General features: G+C 42.1%; 1 protein-coding gene across 3 annotated transcripts; it reads left to right on the top strand.

The window, feature by feature from the left end:
- The first annotated feature begins 188 nt into the window (after positions 1–188).
- Positions 189–17,537, top strand: DERL1 (derlin 1). Of its 3 annotated transcripts, none has more exons than XR_008746248.1 (9): positions 189–530; positions 2,243–2,354; positions 5,315–5,379; positions 8,216–8,242; positions 9,717–9,812; positions 10,502–10,554; positions 11,702–11,812; positions 13,627–15,657; positions 16,352–17,537. XR_008746248.1 is itself a non-coding variant. In XM_005241351.4 (8 exons), the coding sequence occupies exons 1-8, from the start codon at positions 378–380 to the stop codon at positions 13,763–13,765; spliced, it is 756 nt and encodes a 251-aa protein (XP_005241408.1). In that variant the 5' UTR covers positions 189–377; the 3' UTR covers positions 13,766–16,318. The 3 variants fall into 3 exon arrangements, 1 of the variants encoding a protein (XP_005241408.1); XR_001227202.3 differs by having other exon boundaries at positions 16,386–17,537; XM_005241351.4 differs by lacking the exon at positions 16,352–17,537 and having other exon boundaries at positions 13,627–16,318.
- The last annotated feature ends 2,096 nt before the right edge of the window (positions 17,538–19,633 follow it).

Below are 19,633 nucleotides of genomic sequence, written 5' to 3' on the forward strand. Positions count from 1 at the left end.
AGGGCCTGCTGCCGGTTAGCTCTTGTTACCAGCGCCCTCGCGTTACTAAATACAGCTCCGGAGAAAGGGGCCGGCCGCCGGCCCAGCCCGCGGGGACGGCGGCACCGTCACCCGGCAACGGCGGGTTGCTCCGCCTTCCACGAAGAGGCGGAACTTCCGGCGCTGCCGTTGCCATGGCAGCCGAGGGGCGGGGCCGGAAGTGGCGGCGGCCCGGCCGAATTCGGCGGCGCCACGTCTGGCTTGGGTTTCCTCTCCCTGCCCGGGGCGGCGGCGCTGGGAACAGCGGGCGGAGCGCGGCTGGACCCTCGCCTCGCTTCTTCCTTAGCGGCCGCTTCGTAGCGAGGCCTCGGGCGGCGGCCGGGTGCGGCAGCGGCGACATGTCGGACCTGGGGGACTGGTTCCGGAGCATCCCGTTGATCACCCGCTACTGGTTCGCCGGCTCCATTGCGGTGCCGCTCATCGGCAAGCTGGGCCTTGTCAGCCCCGTCTACCTCTTCCTATGGCCCGACGCCTTCATCAACCGCTTCCAAGTATGGACCGCACTACCCGTCCCGGCGTGCCTTGCGGCGTCCGCGCCATAAGAGAGCCTGGTCCGGGCCGCGCTGGGCATTCTGGGAGTTGTAGTGCGCGACTTGGCGGGGCTGGGGGCTGCGGAGGTGCGGTCTGGGGTCTGGACCCCTCTTCGGCCTCCACGGTCGCGCTGGGAGGGAATCGCGCACCGAGGGAGCCCTTGGGAGTGACCCACATCGCCTGCAGCGGGAAGCCGGGCCTGCCTTCCTGCTTAACCTATATAAGGCCTGCGAGCTGGGCCCCGGGTTTAGTGCTCTGCCTCTGCAGGCCCCGGGCTCCCCACCAAGGTGACACAGGCTGCGGTGCCTGGCCCTGCCAGGGCCCCTGGGTGAGACAAGGAGGGCAGTGGCCCTTGACAGGCCCCGTAGTTTGTCTTGCATCTCATTTTGGTGTGTTTTTTCCCTACGTGTTTTGGGAGAGTTGTTTTGGCTGGCACTGGTGGTTGTGCCAAGGCACTACAATCGTAAAACCTATGCCTGTGACTTCGGGTGACTTGCCTGGCCTCTGTTGTGTGATTGTGTGGGTGTGACTGGGAACAGGGGCTACAGGCAGGTGTGCAACTGTCCTAAACTGCAGGTAGCTCTGGAGATATTAAGGCAGAGCTAAAGAAGTGCATCTTTTGCACCTTTTTGCTTGGAATTTGAAAAAGTTTCTGGCTGGGATTGCCAGCTTCTATGCCTAGTTATGGTTGACATAAAGTAACAACTGAAGTCCTGAGGTTTCAGATAACAGTGTTTCTGGATGTGTTAGCAATATCAGAAGTGCTCACAAACTGGATATAGTAATTATCCTTGCATTGAGAGGTTACAGGTTCAGTGTTCTGGTATGCAGGAGTGTAGGGGGAGAGCACCCACTGGCTGGATGAACTGAAAATGAAGGAAGATAAAGGATTCCAACTTTTAAATTTCTATTTTACTTGCTCATTATAGCTTCAGTGGAGAAGACTGAATGCAAAAAAAGATAAAAAGATAGCTCTATCTGTAGTTTGTTTCATGTATCGTCCCCAAAATTTAGTAGCTTAAAGGGCTGTTTTTTCCTCTAGTTCTGTTACTCCTTGTGGAACTGTGCCTTTCAGGATCCCAATACTCCTGCTTGGAAGTGTTGCTGCTTAAAGAACTCGTTCATAAATGGCCAGACATTTTCTGTCCCTGCTGCATGTTGCCGTGCAGTTGGCTGTACCTAATATTGATAGATAGTTGGGAGACTCTCTAAAGCAGGTGCAGGATGCTCAGAGCAGTGTGTGCTGTCTGGAATGGTTATGCTAAAGGCCATTGTGTGAATTCCTTGGCCTCTGTTCAACAGGTAAGAATGGGTTCTGTATGGATGCTTTTAGAACAGGGTAGCATCCTTGCACGCATATCCCTGTTGCACTGCAATAAAGACTCAATACTGTGAAGATGAGACAGAAGTGATCTGGGAAGTTTTGTGTGATTTTTGTTGTAATCATAATAGCTTTGCTTATCAGACTTCGAAAAAAAAAAAAATCACCACCCCAACAAACAACACCTAACTGTAAAAGCTGCTGAAGCAGCAGCTGTTGATACTTGGGCTATTTTTAATCTTCTCCTTGATCTTCCAAATAATTGATAACAAATGAAAAGAAAAGCGCTATGCATATGAGTTCATTCTACAGTATATAAATAGATCTATCTTTCTTTTTTGATCTGGACAGATCTGGCGGCCGATAACTGCAACTTTCTTCTTCCCAGTGGGACCTGGAACAGGATTTCTGTACTTGGTGAATTTGTATTTCTTGTATCAATATTCGTCACGATTAGAAACAGGTATGTTATCCATTAAATTATATGCATGTGGTGAACTCTGCCCAGAGTTGATATAGACTAAGTGTTGTTAGATAGAGCTTCTATTGCGAATGTCTGTGGTGATGGGATTGCGGCTGATTTGATCAGAGTCATGTGAAAGGCGCTCTGAAAGCTGTTTTTCTGTGACCGGCTCCTTTCTTTGATAGGGAGCCTGTTCGTTTAGGATCTGAACTTGATACTTGTTTCAGTAGGAGGGCCTGGTGCTTTTAGTTGTTGGATTTCAGGAAGTGAGGGAGAGAGAGACTAAAAGATGACATTACCTCTGTTTTCTTGTGTTTGATGTCCTTTAACACAGAAGCTTGATAAAGCATATGTAACAATGGGTATAACCATCTTGAGAAAAACAATGTCAGTTTTTCCTTTTTCTTGAAAGGGATGCTTACCTGTGTTATTCTATCTACGTTGAATTGAGGGATACGTTGTACAAATGAAGTGTATCCTCTGTCAAACATAAGTGTGAAAAAGGAACTAGTTGGATTTTCAGTTAAAGGAGAGAATTAAGAGTGGAAGAAGGGAGAACAGATAATGGATCCTTTTTCTCAAAAAAGGAATTCTTGTTATGAGGTAGCTTCAAAATTGTTTTCATTTTGCGTTGCACAGTTCATTAAAGCTAGGCAAAAATTGTTTCAGTTGAAGTGAATAATTAACGTATTTGCGAAGCCAAGCTCCTGAAAGCCTTTATGAACAAGAATTTCAGTGTAGTTCTAATGAAGTCTTAGAACTGATGGTGTAAGTGGAAATGCATTGCAAGGTGGTGTTTGGCAAGTCCCACGATAAAGAAGAGGTCTCTGGTAAACCGGTCATCCAGAGTCTTGTGGAATCCCATTAAAGTCATAAGAAGAGTAGCAGGGAAAGGCAGGAGTGGTGCCAGATTGTATTTGTTTGTTTTCTTAGTAAAAGTAAGTAGCAGTTTAATAGCTAGAAATGGTTTCTCCTCTCTGAGCATTTCTGCAGTACGTTATGAACACATGAGAGTACACACACTTAGAAAACGCTCTTGTTTTCTGTGCTGTGGCAGAAGTCTCATGGAAGTCAGTCATTTTCTACAGTAAATTTACATTGCTGCTGTACAACGCATCTGGATTTTGAAACTGGGAAGTCAGCTGTGTTGTTTGAATCAGTGCATTTCTTTTATATTACAGTCATTTTTCTGGGTATAAATGAAGTTCTTGGTTAGGTCAGTCCTCCTTTCTACGAAAAAGGGTTGAATCCTTTTGAAAGTGGGAAGTGTGTAAGTTGCTGATAATATGTTCACAGGTGGAAATCTGCATAGGTCTATGCCTCCTTTTGTCTGTGTAACTGAGGAACTGAAACTTCTGTTTTCAGGGTTGTAGTGGTTTTTAGGCATACACTGGTGTTGCATGCTAGCTTCAAATCTAGCTGTCGGAAATATTCATACAGTTTTGTACTGTGCTTGTGCTTTCCTAACAAGCTGACCTCTAGCTTCCTGAGGAAAAGGAGATTAATGCATTTTTGTTGTGTTTCTGTTGGAGAAGAACATAACAAATACCAACAGAGAAAGCAGAATATTCAGAGTTCACTCCCCAGCAGTATGAATGATGAGATAATGAGTCTGCAGCTCTTCCCTGAGGACCGGATTATACCCTGGGCTCTACTGAAGGACCCAGTGGAGACTCTTCCTTTCTGTGCTGAGCTTTTTAGAAGTCTGCAGCTCAGTTTTCTTAGATATTCATTGGAAAGTCAATTTAAATAGTTTGTCTAATATTCTTGTTGGTAATCTCCTAGATAATAAGAAATCAAAGACTTTAAGGAGATAATACTTACTTGTTTTCTCCCTATTCTGGAGGAATTTCTGTGCTGGAGTTTCTACAGGATTAATCAGCTTCCTCTTTTTATTTGTTTGTATTTGTTGTATGGCAACAATAAGGAGAAAACTTCAGTTTATCTAGATCTCCAACTTTAAAACTTTCCAAAAGATTTTTTCCTAAGTTTATTTTTTAGGCATCTAGAGATAATTTCATTTAGTATGACCTGCAGGGAATATTGCTCTGTGTTTTTGTTTCCACTATTCTGAAGAAAATTGACATGTCATGTACATGTCATCCCATGTACATGTGTATATCCCATGTAGTGATAGGACAAGAGGTAATAGTTTTAAGATGCAAGAGGACAGATTTAGATTAGATGTTAGGAAGAAATTCTTTACTGTGAGGGTGATGAGACATTGGAAGAGAAGTTGTAGATGCCCCAGCCCTGGAAGTGTTCAAGGCCAGGCTGGATGGGGCTTTGGGCAACCTGGTCTAGTGGAAGGTGTCCCTGCCCATGGCAGGGGGGTTGGAATGGGATGATCTTTAAGGTCCCTTCCAGCCCAAACCGTTCTATGATTTTGTGTTTGAAATGGGGAATTAGGCAAGCCATTAAGCTTAGAAGAAGGAACAGAATGCACTGCACATGTGTATCCTCCTTGTCATGTGTGGTAATGTTTCTGGAATGTAAAAACTGTTGCATCTCTTGAATCTGACTAGACGATGCAAAGAGGATGCAGTTTGCCTAAGTAAGGACTGGTTTTCTCATGACTGTCATTAAACTTGATGTCTCTGTTGTTGTCATGCATGTGTATTTATTTCTTTATTGTGTGTTTCTGACTGGCAGCTTCTTATGAAGGATGGGGTCCAACTCCAATTTGAGGTCTTATGAAGTTAAAGCCACTTATCTCCAGAGTTAAACTGTGTACTTTTTCAAGTAGAGGCACTGTGGACTTTAATGCAGTAGGCTGAATGTCTTATTTTTCAGTCTGTAGGTTGTTCTATTATAAGGCTTTTTAAAATTAAAAAGAATAAACCACAGACTGCACGTAAGACAACTGTTATTAGCTGAGCTTTTCTTAGACTCCCAAAAGTAAAGTCTTAATTTCTTACCAAGATTTTGGTACGTTTCCTAATAATTCTTTTTATTTACAGGAGCTTTTGATGGAAGGCCAGCAGATTACATGTTCATGCTCCTGTTTAACTGGATCTGCATTGTTGTATCCTTCTGTTCATCAAACTTTTAGAATGTTTTGGTTCTCCTGTTTCTGCTTGAAATATGTTCAAAGACCAGGTTTTAGCAGCTGACAGTTTTAAAATTTAGCAAGTGTTCACAGGTGAGTTTTTAATCTTCCTGGAAAGGTAGCAAGTGTCTTGTAGGAAGAATACTAATAAATGTGCCAATACAAGTATGTAATCTGGGGACTAGAGTTCTGCTTACACAAAGCTCAGCTAGTGCGTGAACTTCCATGGTGCTCGCTGTATTGCTTCACTTAGCCACTTTTGTGGATTGCTGCATGGGCTAAGAGTGAATTTAGTGTGTTTAAGCTGCAAATGTGCAAATAAGTCTGATCTGTGCCATTCCCTAAGTTGGAAATTCAGGGACCTCACAGAGAGATCCTTTACCTGCTAGGCACAGATTATCTGAGTCTGTGAAATCAGTGTTGCAATATCTGCACTGAGCCAGCTTCCTGAAGAAGCTGGGCTTGTTGCTTTGGGAATGTTGGGAAACAGTTTTTCCATGAGCTGTGCTGTTCTACCTGAATTTTCTTTTAGGTCTCAGGTACAAAACTGGGAGGAGTTGTTGATAAACCAGATGGTTGTGCTACCCTTCAGAGGGATCTGTAGTGGCTGGAGAAATGTGCTGGTCAGGAATCTCATGAGCTCAGCAAAGGGAAGTGCAGAGTCCTGCCCCCAGGGAGGAACAGCCTCAGGCAGTGGTCCAGACTGGGGACTGACAGTCTGCAAAGCATCTTGGCAGAAAAGGCTCTGGGAGTCCTGCTGGACACCAAGTTGGCCATGAGCCAGCAGCATGCCTTTCTGGCAAAGGTGGCCACCAGCCTCCTGGGTTGCATTAGGCAGAGCATTCCCAGCAGCTTGAGGGAGGTGATTACCCCTCTCTGCTGAGCCCTTGTGAGACGTATGGGGGGCTGCATCCATCTCCAGGTTCCCAAATACAAGACAAACATGGACATACTGGAGTGAGTTCAGTGAAAGGTCGTGATGATTAAAGGGTTGGAGCATCTGTCACATGAGGTGAAGCTGAGAGGGCTGGGATTGTGCAGACTGGGGAACAGGAGGTTCAGTGGTGTCTTATCATAGAATTATAGAGTAGTTTGGGTTGGAAGGGACTTTTAAAGGTCATCTAGTCCAGCCCCTCCCTGCAATAAACAGGAACATCTTCGACTAGATCAGGTTGCTCAGAGCCCCGTCCAACCCAGCCTTGAATATTTCCAGGGACGGGGCATTTGCCACCTCTCTGGGCAACCTGTTTCAGTGCTTCACCACCCTCAGCATAAAAAACTTCTAATATCTAGTCTAAATCTATCATCTTTTAGTTTAAAATCACTACCTCTTGTCTGATTGCTACAGGCCCTTGTGAAAACAGTCTGTCCCCATCTTTCTTATAAGCCCCCTTTAAGTATTGAAGGGCTGTAATAAGGTCGCTTTGGAGCCTTGTCTTCTCCAGGCTGAATAACCCCAACTCTCTCAGCCTTTTCTCACAGGAGAGGTGTTCCAGTTCCATCCCTCTAATCATTTTCGTGGCCCTCATCTGTACTCACTCCAATAGGTCCATCTTTTTCCTCTGCTGAGGACTCCAGAGCTGGACATAATACCCATGTGGATAAATACCTGATGAGAGAGGGAGTAAAGCAAATAGAGCTAGGCTTCTCTCAGTAGCGCTCAGTGGTGGGACAAGAGGCAACAGGAACAAAATGAAGCACAGAAGATTCCACTTAACAGTAAAAAGAGTCTTTCTTACATTTAGGGCAGTCAAACACCAGCATGGGTTGCCAAGAGAGGTTGTGGAGCCTCCATTCTTGGATGTGCTCCCCTTCTGTCTGTGCTGTGGCTACCTCCTTGTAGCAATTTGTGTGGCACAGCATGTGGAAAAAAGGGAGTGGTGACATCAGTGTGAATCAGATACAGCTGGGAGAGAGTGTGTAGAAATGCTGTTGCCTTTATCAATAGATGAACTATCTAGTCACATTCCACCGTATGGAGGGAATTGCTATTCCTGCTAGTCCTGTTGAGCCACGGCAACGACTAGGCAAACAATTGTGCGTTTAGTTATGTTGTTAAGAAAACCATCAGCTTCATTGTGGTTGCAGGCTGTTGGCTGTGAGCTATTAGATGAATCTGATTGTGACTTGACTTTCAAACTGGTCATTTAAAAGCTTCCAGTTGCTTGTTCCCCATATGACGTAAGGAGCAACCTGAATGCATGATCTGGGAAAACACTTGATACCATTTCATACACATTCATGAACGGTTAAAAGCATTCTGATCATAGCAAAATTATTCAGCAATTGTTTCTACTCAGCAGTCACTACAGCAAGTAGATCCTTTGCGTTCCAAAAGTAGTATGAAAAGCCTGCATTGATGCACTTCAAGAAATTATTTTCTAAAACACGGTGGCAATATGTTGTTATTTTTTTAATGATCTGATATATCTTCAGTTAGAAAACCAGCAGTTTAGTCTTTAAAAAACTAATGAAAGAATCCAGCTGTTAAACTTGTAACATGCTTTTATGCAAGAACTGATCGAGTTTCTAGACAGTTTCACCATGGAGGGAAGGTCAGTGCATGCGTCAGCTCTTGGGGTAATGACTTGAGGTGGTAGCTTGAGAGGCTACTGAAAAGCAATTATTGAAACTAAGTGTGTACATCTTTAGATCATTGCAGGGTTTTCATTTTTTCCAGTGGTCAGCTTAATATTACACAGGAACGCTGTTTTAATTTTAAACATTAAAGGCCTTTACGTGTGTGTTCAGCTCTTTTTGTTGTTCTAGTTTATCAGGTTTTACTGCATTTTCCTTAATGGTGCAATGACAGATAACTGGCTTGGCAATGGACATGCAGGTAACTGCTGAAGTTTTTAAATACTGTTATGGAACATTCTGACTACTTAATGACTTTGTAGAGAGCATTATTGACAGTTTGCAGAACATAGTTAAACTAGGCTGGTTTAGTTTATATCAAAATGAACTGTTGTGTGTATATTGTTAGTTTTTTAGTTTGGGTTAGCCTCAGCTGACATCACAAGCCTGTATCTTCTGACTCTCACTTCTAACCTAGTTAGGGAGTCAGGGAGTGAAAATTGGCTCTTTGCGCAGTCAGGAAGTGTTCAGCCTTTTACTAAAATGGACACAAGATGTCACCTATATACTGTTTCTTCTAATAAATTAAGAATGCAGATTCACATTATTTTACCTAAAAACTATTCTTGGGTTCATTAGTCTTCTAAAATGTAGTGTGCCTTTTACTGATCTTTTTGTGAAAAATGCAGCTGTAGGTTCAGATCAGAACTGTGCAGTGCAAAATCCTCACAAGAGTGATTAAAATAGTGGTCTAAATAACCATTTTCAGTGAACTAGTTCTTATCTCCCCAGATATTAAGGAGGGAGATGGGGGAGTGCTTCTTGGACACAACAGAGTGTCATGGTTTTAATAAAGACCCTAAGGTGCTTGTGTGAAGAGTCAGACTGCTGGTATACCGTAGGGCTTGGGGAAGACTGGACTGGTGCCGGTGTGCCAGCTTTAATGTGGAATCTGTTGAGTAGCGGCACCCCTGCAGAAATGATTTTTAACCTCTCTTCCAAACAAATGAGCTGGTTTGCAGCATTAAACCAGTTCATGGAAAAGTTGCTGGCACAGTCTGTCAAAATCAGCATGTAGCTAAAATAGTGCTTTATATTTGTTTCACTAGGAATGGTCCAGTCAGCTAGTACACGGTCACAGTAAGGAGGTATTTGAAACAGTCTCATCTCCTGGTACGGAGCATGGGTTACCTCCGAGCTCTGCTGAGGTGCCTTTGCCAAGGCTGGCGGCAGTACTCTGAAATAGTGATTTACTGGTGCACTTTCCTTCTGTGGTGCTCTGAGGGGAGCATAGCTAGCATTTGGATGGAGTAACACTTCATCTGCTCTATTAGCTTAGCCCCAGATGAGTGTGTTTGGGTTAGTGCCCAGGGTTGTGAATGGAAATGATTGTGGCACAAGCATGTCACTGACATTGCTGTAGGTGGTGCTGCTAAGGAGCTGGGAGCAGAGGGGTTAACGATGGCTGCTTTTTCAGTTGGTGCAAGTTGGAGCCCTTTGCTTCAGCATGGTCTTGCAAAAGAGAATGGCCAATGCTTAGCTTTCTCAATAGTTTTTGAACAGATCCATGTCACGTGATGGCAAAGATTCTGCGGCAATCTTTAAAGGTTTTTCTGATTTATTATGCTTACGAGCCATTTTTGAAGCTTATAGGTTGTGCTGTCTGTTTGTTTCTTAGACTTCTGTGAAAGCAATGGTAACTTTCTGCCTTTTTTTTTTTTTTTTCAACATTGCAGTTGCTGATGATTCCACTCATCATGTCAGTACTTTATGTGTGGGCCCAGCTGAACAGAGACATGATCGTATCATTTTGGTTTGGAACAAGATTTAAGGTATGTCAGACTGGATATTGGAAAGGTTTGTGCCCCGAAGATGCACATGAAGGGGGTGAGGAGCAAAATATAAATACTTCGTGTTATTAAAGATGGCCTATACTTTCACACAGCTATATACTCCTTGAGATGCAATGAAGACAGATTTGTTCATGGTCTTCCATATGGTGTCACTCAGTGTGGCTTTACTGAAAACATGTACTGACAACTGAAATTCATTGGTCTGAAGAGAGAAAAAAATTCCTGATAAACATTAACTTGGATAAAAGCTGAATGTAGTGACACCATAGTGACAAAATGTTGATATTTAAATTCTTTCCTGTGCAACCTCTTCTGTTTCTGCCCGATCATGTAGTGAAAACTCTTTTGATCATTGTTTCCAGACCTTTTCAAAATCAGAAATGTTACGACTTTGTTTCAGATGTAACCATGCTGTGGAACATAGAGTGCCAAAGACACATTTACTTAAAATGTTTAAATGAGTGTGATTTTTCTAAAAATGTTAGTGGTTGCTTGGTTTGGAGTATCCTGCCTCGTTAGGTAGAATCTGCTTAAGTTAATATATCAGGATTTGAGTAATGCCTAAAACACTGAGATGATAATCGTGCTTACTGCAGTGGGAAGTTGAGCAGCTTTATGTCCTTAACTTGTACTTAAAATTTCTCTGTCTCCACTGTATTCTTTTTCAGGCCTGTTACCTTCCATGGGTTATTCTGGGATTCAACTACATCATTGGTGGATCGTACGTATTTACTTACATGGCCAATTTGAAGTTACAGAAGTTTTTATGGCTTTTGAACTGACTGCTGCATTTAGAAGCAGTATTAAAATAAAAAGCTTAAAGCTGTATAATCTGACTGATAATGCTTAGTATGACATGGTCACCACTTAAGATAAAAGCAAAAAGGAGATGTGCATGTGAGAACTAGAGAATGTAGGTGAGGGGAAACCAAATAAGAATTTGGTTTATCTTCTAGTAAATCTATGCATTAGGCCTTTTCCGTACTACAGGAAGGGTCCTGTAGTGACCAGCCATCCTTCTTGGTTTTAGAAACAAATTTAACTTGACTCTGGTAGTGCTGTTACTTCTGTTCCTCACAGTCTTGCCAAATGCAATGTTTTTTTCAGCTTATGAAACAAGGGAAAATGGAATAACAAGCCCACACAGTGCCATATTAGTGCTTGCTGAATTTGTTGGTCTGTCTTGGGTTTCTGTGATGAAACGGTGATGCAGAAACCCTTCTGTGCATGGTCTTTCTCATTGGTGCTCTGCATTTGTCTGGGGCCTCTTGGTGCCGCTGTAACACAGTTGGTGACAGCAACAAGTTATGTGGTTGATTTATAAAAGGAGGAGATAGTATAGCAAAACCAAATTCCCTTTTCTGGCTGTGCCACCTACTGACTCATCCGTCACTTGAGAAACTGCTTGCTGTTAGATACCTGCTGTTTCTATGCATGACAGAAGATACTCAAGGGCCTCCATTCAGTGTTTTTGCAAAATTGGGAACAAAACAGTTCAGTACAGCAGGAGACAGGTTGTCCAGTGAAAACAGCAGTAACTTCTCAAGCTCTGCAGACTATTATTTTACACGCTAATAGCTGTACGGTCTAATTCTCTGATGTAAACAAGTATTTAATTGCATTTTCAGTACAGACTGTAGAGAAGGCTTGGCAGGGAGGGAGGGTGGAACAGCCTGTTGATGTGCTGGCACTGAAGGTTGGCCCTTATAAAGAAGTGGCTGCAAAGTGCTGAGGGAAGGGAAATTTTCTGTGGCTCACAGCCCTGGAAATACCCGGGGCAGGTGAACAGTAGTAGCTGGCAGAAGATGGTCAGTTTATTTTCAGAGAAGACAGCATGTGAAACAATTCTTTTTCTTCTTGCCTTGCAGAGTCATCAATGAGCTGATAGGAAATCTGGTTGGACACCTGTATTTCTTTTTAATGTTTAAATATCCAATGGATTTGGGAGGAAGGAATTTTCTCTCCACACCTCAGTTCCTGTAAGCTGGCTTTATTCTTTAACTCACTGTTTGTTTGGTCCAATTTTCTGTATTGTTCATTAGGCATATATTTACCAGATTGTAAGGTGTAAAATACTTTGCTAAATCAGTCTGCTTCAGACTATTGTATTGACTGTGCTGCTGAGTCATCAGATGTTGAGTTTCTTGTAACTGACCCATGTGAGCGTTCTGTTACTCCTATGGATGGCTTATGTCCTTTACCCACTCGTAAGAGTGAGAGTAAAAGTTGTAGTTCTGCTAGTAAGTTGGGCTGTAAGAAAGAAAACCCCCTAACAATTATCAGATAGCACCAAAAAACCTGTTTTCTCCTGTAAATGATCTTTTATCTGTATTTCCATGTATCATTACAGTGGCTACCAGTTCAGCAACCTGTAACAATAATAGGAGTTAGTTTAGACTTGTTCACAACTATAATGCGCATTCTGCTTTGCAGTCTGTACCAGTCACCTTGACTTGAGACTGCAGGTCTTGGTTTCTGAAGAGCTTTTTCTTGTGATTTGTTAATTGTTTTGGCATTGAAATGCTATGATCAGAAGCCAAAGTTTGTAGCTTCAGTTGCCCTTGTCCTCATCCTTTTGTGTTGTAAATATTCCTTCTCTACCAAACTTTAGTTAGCAACTCAGTTAACCCTTTTTATAGCATAAACTGTTAATTAGAAGATGCAAAGTTAATTTACAGTTCTACTTTATGTACAAGTTTTAATGAGTAGGCAAGTTTTATTTTCTACCTCTGTATTTAAAAGCCCTTCTGGTAAACCTAGTTTTCCATAAAGGTTAGGAGACAAAATATTTTTTTCCATGTTTCTCAAGGTAATAACAGCTCTGAAACGTCCATCAGTCTTGTTGGTTATGTGTAATTCTCTTGAGTCCTCATAGGTGTATTTAACTTTTCTCTGTGTTTGAGAAGCAGGAACAGAAGTACTGCGAATATCCCTACAAAGGGATAAATTCTGCCTTGCACTGTAACATTATATCAAAAAAAAGACACTGTGATGATTTACTGGTACCTTTAATATAATAATGAAGAATTTGTACCGTACAGGATTGTTTTTCTTGTAGAAAGGAATTGGGGTTTTATATCTGGGGCCTCAGATTTTAGTGGTTAGATTTAGCAAGGGATCTGCAGGAGCTCTGTGTAACTGTTGTAGAGCTGGAATGACTCTGCACTGATGGGATCCCTTGCAAAATGCAGAAGCTGTATTTTAGATCACTCTATTTAGATGATAGCCCAAGTTGGATGATAAAGTCTTACAGCTCTCATTTGCTTTGGCCAGGTCACTTGAGCTTTGATTTCAGACAAGCTAGTTGCTTGAGCCTGTTTCCCTTAGCCTCATTTGTCCTCAGTCCCTCAGGAATGTTTACTTGGAGAGCAGTGAGATGGTTAGATGCTGTCGTAACAGGACCTATGCAACTATTGAAGAGAGAGATGCTTGGAAGTTATTTGGATTTTTGTTATTATTTCCCCTTAAAAAAAAGAGAGAGAATTTAGAGGAACTAAGTTTATATCACAGCGTTTATTCTCAACAGTGAGACCTCCTTATGGGTTTTTTTTCCCCTATGTTTGGATTATTGTATCTAACCATATCCCAGAGATGGAAGTTCCTCAGAATTCCCATTTCAAAATGCACTGAGGGCTTAGATTTGGAAAGAATTCTGTGAAGTGCTGCCGTGAAAAGCCAGTTTTATTGCAAAGTCTAGCAGCTAAAAGGAAGTGCATGGAATAGTAGTCTGGGCATTTACGCCCAAGGTACAGCTGTTTCTCACTTTCTCTCCTCCTCTTCTGGCTTGCCCTAGGTACCGCTGGCTGCCAAATAGGAGAGGAGGAGTGTCGGGGTTTGGTGTCCCACCTGCTAGCATGAGAAGAGCTGCAGAAGACCCACAGGGTGGTGGAAGACACAACTGGGGCCAAGGTTTCCGGCTAGGTGACCAGTGAAGAACTCCTGCCTTTGGAAAATGGCAACTCTCTGGTTTTAATAGGACGTAGAACCGACCCTTCCTGGTGCAGAGCATGTTTAAGAACCAGGCTCTCTGCAGTACTGTTGGATTTAACTGATCAGAAAGAATGTTTCTGGTTCAAGAGAAAATTAAAAAGTCCAGAAGGCAAAAATGTAGATCTTGCTCCAGGTTAGCCAGTAGTGTCCAATTTGATTCTGCCATTAAAAAAAGCCTTCTTTATACAGTATTGTCTGTCTGTTGCAGTGGGCATCCATTATGCAGTCTTGTTCCATGAATGTGATGGAGCAAGGTAATGGTGTTCTGTCTCACCTGGTACGTTAAAAGCTTTGTTGACCGTGGTAAGTTAAGAATCCAATGTGAGGCAGATGGATCAAACTAACCCCAAAGTTTAGGAAGCTGACTTTTTCCACAGCTGTGCTTAAGTCCCTGCGCCTTTGGAAACATTATTTAAGTGATGTCTCTACTGCATTCATAAAGCAAAGTGCAAATATTTCATTTCCATTATTAAGCTATGTTTTAAGGGGAGTTTTTTCTTACAGTGCAGCATTTTCCTGCCTGCTACAGCACAGGCTGGGCAAGACCAGGGATAAGAGGGCTTTCATTTGAAATGGCAATAACAGATATTCACAGAATTTAAATCTCTGAGCTCTTCATCGCATGTTACAAGGCTTGCTGTTTAAACTGAAGTTGTCTAGCTTGTGTGGTTGGTTTTTTTTTTTTCCCTGAGATCTGTGAATTCTTGGCTTCAAGGTTTCTATTTTGATTGCAAAATTGGGTAGCACAAATAACATTTAAACTAGAAAATGTAACATATCATTGTGGTTAATGTAAAGGGTATTAACTGCAGCATTATGTTTGTTAACTGCATCTTCAAATTTCTCTTCAAAGCTTTAAGACCTCAAAGAATTAAAGCTGGAAATAAAGTTTTCCAGGGTCAAGATACAATAGAACAGATTGCTTTACTATGGGACTCTTTCACTGTCAAATAAGAAATTATGTACACTGTTTATTAGTATTTACGTTTTTTGGTAGAAATTTTTGACATGGAAAAGGGAATGATTCTGTAGAGTAGTTTTCCTTGTACTGGGTTCTCGTGGGCAGAGCACAGGACTAAGACCAAGGAAGCTGTAATGCTAGCTTATTACTGACCGCATGGACTTGAGCAAACTTCTTTCTTACTTCAGTTTTCCCAGCTGTAAGGAGGACTCATTTGTCTCATAGCATTCTTAAAAGGTAGCTGTCCCCGACTCCCCTAGGTAGGTGCTTCTAGTGAGCAAGGTAAGGCTTAGGTTCACGTAAATGACAACCATTAAATTAGGAATGCAGTTACTCTAAGCTTAACCAAGACTTCAAAGTTGGAATATAGTTGCTCACTTTTTGTTTTCTAGTTGGAGGAGGAAAAGCATCGTCACTAGGATGAGATTCAAGTCTCTGACCGAATTTCCCATCAGCATTTTTTCTTTTTACTAGGTAGGTGGGGCACAGAAAGTTGTTCTACCCCAACTTGGGTATCTCAGGTATCTGTAAGTGGAGTGAATCTGGGCCAAAACATTTTTATTGCTACTTTGTTTCTTCACTAAACCTGGGTTCTGAAGGTTTAAAAACTTGTAAATACTATGTGATGTGAAACTGAGTGGGAAATAAACAGTCAGACTGGAAGTTTTCATCTGGCTTGCTTGAAAAAAATACATGCTACCTTTCTTCACTGCAGGTTAATTTTGTTGATTCAGCTTGTGGAAAACCGTAGAAAACTGGTAATGATCATATTGCGTGCTTACATTTTACAGGAACTTGGAGTTCAGAAATCACCTGCCATTTTTGTTTGTTCAGTGATGAAGTTTAAAGATGCTCTTGTCTTTTTATAAAATGGTAGGTAGAAGAGAGGAGTTCAGTGTTGTAAAGAGTAGTCCGTAGACTGACAGCTGTTAATTGATTTTATTTGGGAAGTTTGGGAAGCACCATTTTTATAGGAGTCATGGTGCAACTGGTCTTTTTAATCGTAGTAATATCACTGTCTCCAAAGCATTTGTCTTAATTTTGAATCAGAACCTAACTGTTAAGTGAAGTTGCAATAGTTTGTGACTCAGCCAAAACCCTGGCACACTCAAATTGCAGCACATCTTTGTACAGAAGGCCAGAAGAAAGGCTTCGGTGGGAGGAAGTATGGCAAAAGTCATTGTCCTGGCCCAGTGCACTGTGCTGGGTCTTGCTTTCTAGTACATCCTCATTCTCTAAGAGAAAAAGTTTTGCAAGGAAAATAGACTTCTATTAAGTCTTGGTTAGCTTTTGAGCTGCTTCAGGTCAATTTAATTTGGTTTATGGAAAATTCACTTCAGAATTCTGTATTATGAGCTTGGTTGGTTTGGTTTTCACTTGTCACTTGACCTGAAGCACTGTTTCTCCTCCAGCGTACGCTGACAATGGCAGTCTCTTGTTAAATGAGTACCTCCTTTCTTATTTTGTACAGATAATTTCCCTTTTTGTAATCAATTTTTGTTGACAAAATTTTAAATTAAAGTTTTAATCTCTGTTACTGTCTCTGTTTCACTAAATCATATTTCAGCTTAAGACAAACCTTGTGATCTGTCCATCTCCAGGGAATGTCTGACAGCTGTACTGTGACACCACCTTCTGCTGTTGATAAAAGTACTCAAGAAAATGACCTGCTTTTGGGTAGGAGCCTTGTCTTCTCTGATCAACTGCAAAATTGTAAAGGCGTTTTCTTTATCGCCATGAGTCTTGACAGTCTGTGTCCTTCCTGGCCGATTACAAAAAAAAGCTGTAAAATGCTATACTTGATTATACTCTGTTGTCCTTTGGGAGGAAGTACGCTCCTACTCACCCTCAAACTGTGTGAAATTGATAGAGATTAGTTACTTTTCCAGGGATAAGCTTGGTATTCTGCAATACTCGCTGTCCAGGCAGATCTGCACTGCTGCCAGAGTTCCTTTTGAGGCTCTTATCTCAGCTGATTTGGAGACTTGTTGAGCATCCTCTGAATGACTCTTCTGGTCCTCATTGTTCGTGTGACTGCATTTCTCCTGTTTGTTACCATAGAGGCACCAAAGAAGATCATGGACTTGGTACATAAGGCACTCTGTGAATTTGTTGTGCTTCTTGAGCTGGAAAGTCTTGGTCCATACTATACACCAGACAACAGCATGGCAAGTGTGCGCGTTTTGATTTTGCTCCAGCTGCATTAGGAGTCAGCAGAAGAGCCAAGAATACGAAATCAAATGCTTCTAAAATGCTTCATCTTTCATTCCTATCACTTTGTCTGGATGACAGCTCCTCTCTCAACACAACTCGGTAATGTGGCGTTGCTGGAAACTGGACCTGTTGCTTCATTCTGTCATCTGATTGTCACATTAGGAAAACTGAGAGGCTTTAATTTTCAGAGTAGCATATTGTTTGCAATACAACCTAAGATTCTTTCTGTGTTTATATACCACTGTGTACCTTATCAAGGAGGAAAACTGCTTTGCCTTGATGGTTAAGGTAGCGAGCTGAAGAGATAGACACTAATTTACAGTCTGAAGCTTCTGATATAACAAGTCACCTAATGGCTTTTTAATCCTGTTATGCATCCATGAAATGAAGACGATTCATATTCTCCCTTGTTCCATGCTAGGCTTAGGATGATGGATCAATTTGTACTTGCTGTAGTATGGCACAGCACTAATTTTGGTGAAGATGTTCTTAGCAGTGTCATCCCTTGCAGTAGTAAATGGCTTTTCTTGTTTTGTGCATCCCTAGGTTCTTATTTTGCCATGGATGATAGTAATAGTGTGACTTAATATGCAGAATTGAGTCTATTGTCATGATTTTATTAAGTTAAATATGCGATATGTGCATGTCAAGCAGAATTATCTCTAAAAGGTGATGATGTGCTCTTTTCTAGAATTGGAAAGATGAATATGCTTCAGCTGCTTGTATTTTTCAAGCGTGCTTTTTTGGTGATGAAAGGAGTTCTGTTTGCAGCAGTGGCTCACCCTTTTATCATCTGGAACATGATCTAGAAGGAGTGATTACAACACTTGTGAGCAAAAGTTGCATAAAAAGAGCTGTAACTGTGGGATGCTGGCGAGGCCTCTGCAGAATCTCATTGGTGTTGGAGGGGGGGGGGGAAGTGATAATGAAACCTTAATTCTGGTGCCTGAAGGTGGTTTGGTTTATTATTTTATTTCCCACCAAAGGACAAAGCCCTTGCAAAATGCCATTAGAGCTCAAATCGGCTCTTAAGGCTGAGTTTCTCTGAACTACTTACCAGTCTCTCGTGATGAAGGTCATGGCAGCTGGAGGCAGTGTTTAAAATCAAAACCATTGCAAGAAGTCTTCTTGCTTCTGAATGTTTACATTTATTTCTCAAAAGGGATGTGTGTATTTAGTCCCTGGACTGGCCATGGATTAAAGGACAGTGGGTGGATCCCTGTGTTAGTGGTTTCATTCATTGTAACTGGAGGTGTGAGGATGCTGCCTGCACCAGCCCTTGGGCTTGCCAAGCTGCTTGGTAAATCTTTTCATACTACAGAGTTCAGGTCACCTCGTGGTAGGTAGTTAAATGTGGACGGTTTCTTTGCAGTAATGTTTCCCTTTGCTTTCAAGTTAGTGTATTGATTAGCTGTAGTTAACCCAAGCAGACTCCTCAGCCTGTTTTAAAATTGAAACACCCTCACCTACTCCACCTGGAAAGGCTTTTTGTAGCACTTGTCTTTGTTAAGACTTACTTGACTGCTACCACGCAGTCTGTAAAAACTAGCAGGCATCTAGGTGCAAAGTTCATTGACAGTCACAAGAGGGGAGAAGGCTCCGGGGTCTTCCTATTGCCCATCCCTCCCTGGGCTGGAGGGGCTCCCGCCCTGCGTTACAGTCTGATTAGTGCCCCTCCTGCAGAGTGCTGTTCCTATACATAGCACTGATCTGAGACCCCTTCCTATCGGAACTGTTTAGGTTCCCTGATGCTTGGGCAGTGGTGTGTGTTTATAATCTCAAGCTGTGGGGAGCAAATACTGCGATGGAGAAATGAAACTGAGGTTATGTTGTTGCTTCTCTTTTTTTTTCTCTTTTTTTTTTTTTTTATGAGAATACAGGTTATGTATGGTGTCGGTGGATGTATGAGGTAGAGAAGCCTAAGGTGCTGGGTTTTGGAATAAAAATATTTTAAATCTGTCAGGAAGGGATCTAAAGATACTGAGAATTTGGGGTTTATTTGGACTTGAGAATGGGAAGAAAAAAAATATTGAGGATTGTATGCATTGTCTGATCAAAGAATGTTTTTCAAAGTGCTTCCCCTGTCCCAATATGGGCTCAGACAGTGGCAGTCTCTGTTCAGGCTGCAAAGAAAAGCAACGCCTGTCTCTGCCCTCACCTACTGAGTCCTTAGTGGGTGGAGGGGCAAGATGGGACACTGTTCAGTATTTGTATCTGCAACTGGGCTCAGCAGATAAGCCTTTTGCTAGGAGGAAGCCTTGAGCACGTGCCTGTAACGCTGCTTTACCTGCCTTTTTAAGCAGTTGTTAGCCGACTTGAACTGTCTGTGCTTATTGATGTTACAAATTCAAGCAACTGCAAAAAAGGAAATGGCGATGTGTGTGCTTTGGGCATTGACCTTGTTTGGTTTAGGGGCTTCAGCTAAGGGGTTAACTGTAACTGATGTTAATGTTTCAGTATTTTCACTTAAGAGCTTTTACATACAGATAAATTTTCCTAAAAGCTGATTCAAAGCCCATATGCTAGAGGGTTTGGGTTTTTTAACGTATAAATGAGTAGGAAAGTTAGTCTTGCCCTGTTCTCTGTTCTGTCTCGCCCTTCTTCCCCAAGGTATGTAATTTAAGATAAAAACAAA

This window comes from Falco peregrinus, chromosome 3, assembly GCF_023634155.1.
Source record: "Falco peregrinus isolate bFalPer1 chromosome 3, bFalPer1.pri, whole genome shotgun sequence".
NCBI classification, from domain to species: domain Eukaryota; kingdom Metazoa; phylum Chordata; class Aves; order Falconiformes; family Falconidae; genus Falco; species Falco peregrinus.

Excerpts from the sequence above, each read along its gene's own strand:
- DERL1 (XM_005241351.4), top strand. The coding sequence starts at position 378 with ATGTCGGACCTGGGGGACTGGTTCCGGAGCATCCCGTTGATCACCCGC. Across the intron at positions 531-2,242 it reads CCTTCATCAACCGCTTCCAA|ATCTGGCGGCCGATAACTGC; the intron begins GTATGGACCGCA and ends TGATCTGGACAG. Across the intron at positions 10,555-11,701 it reads AACTACATCATTGGTGGATC|AGTCATCAATGAGCTGATAG; the intron begins GTACGTATTTAC and ends CTTGCCTTGCAG.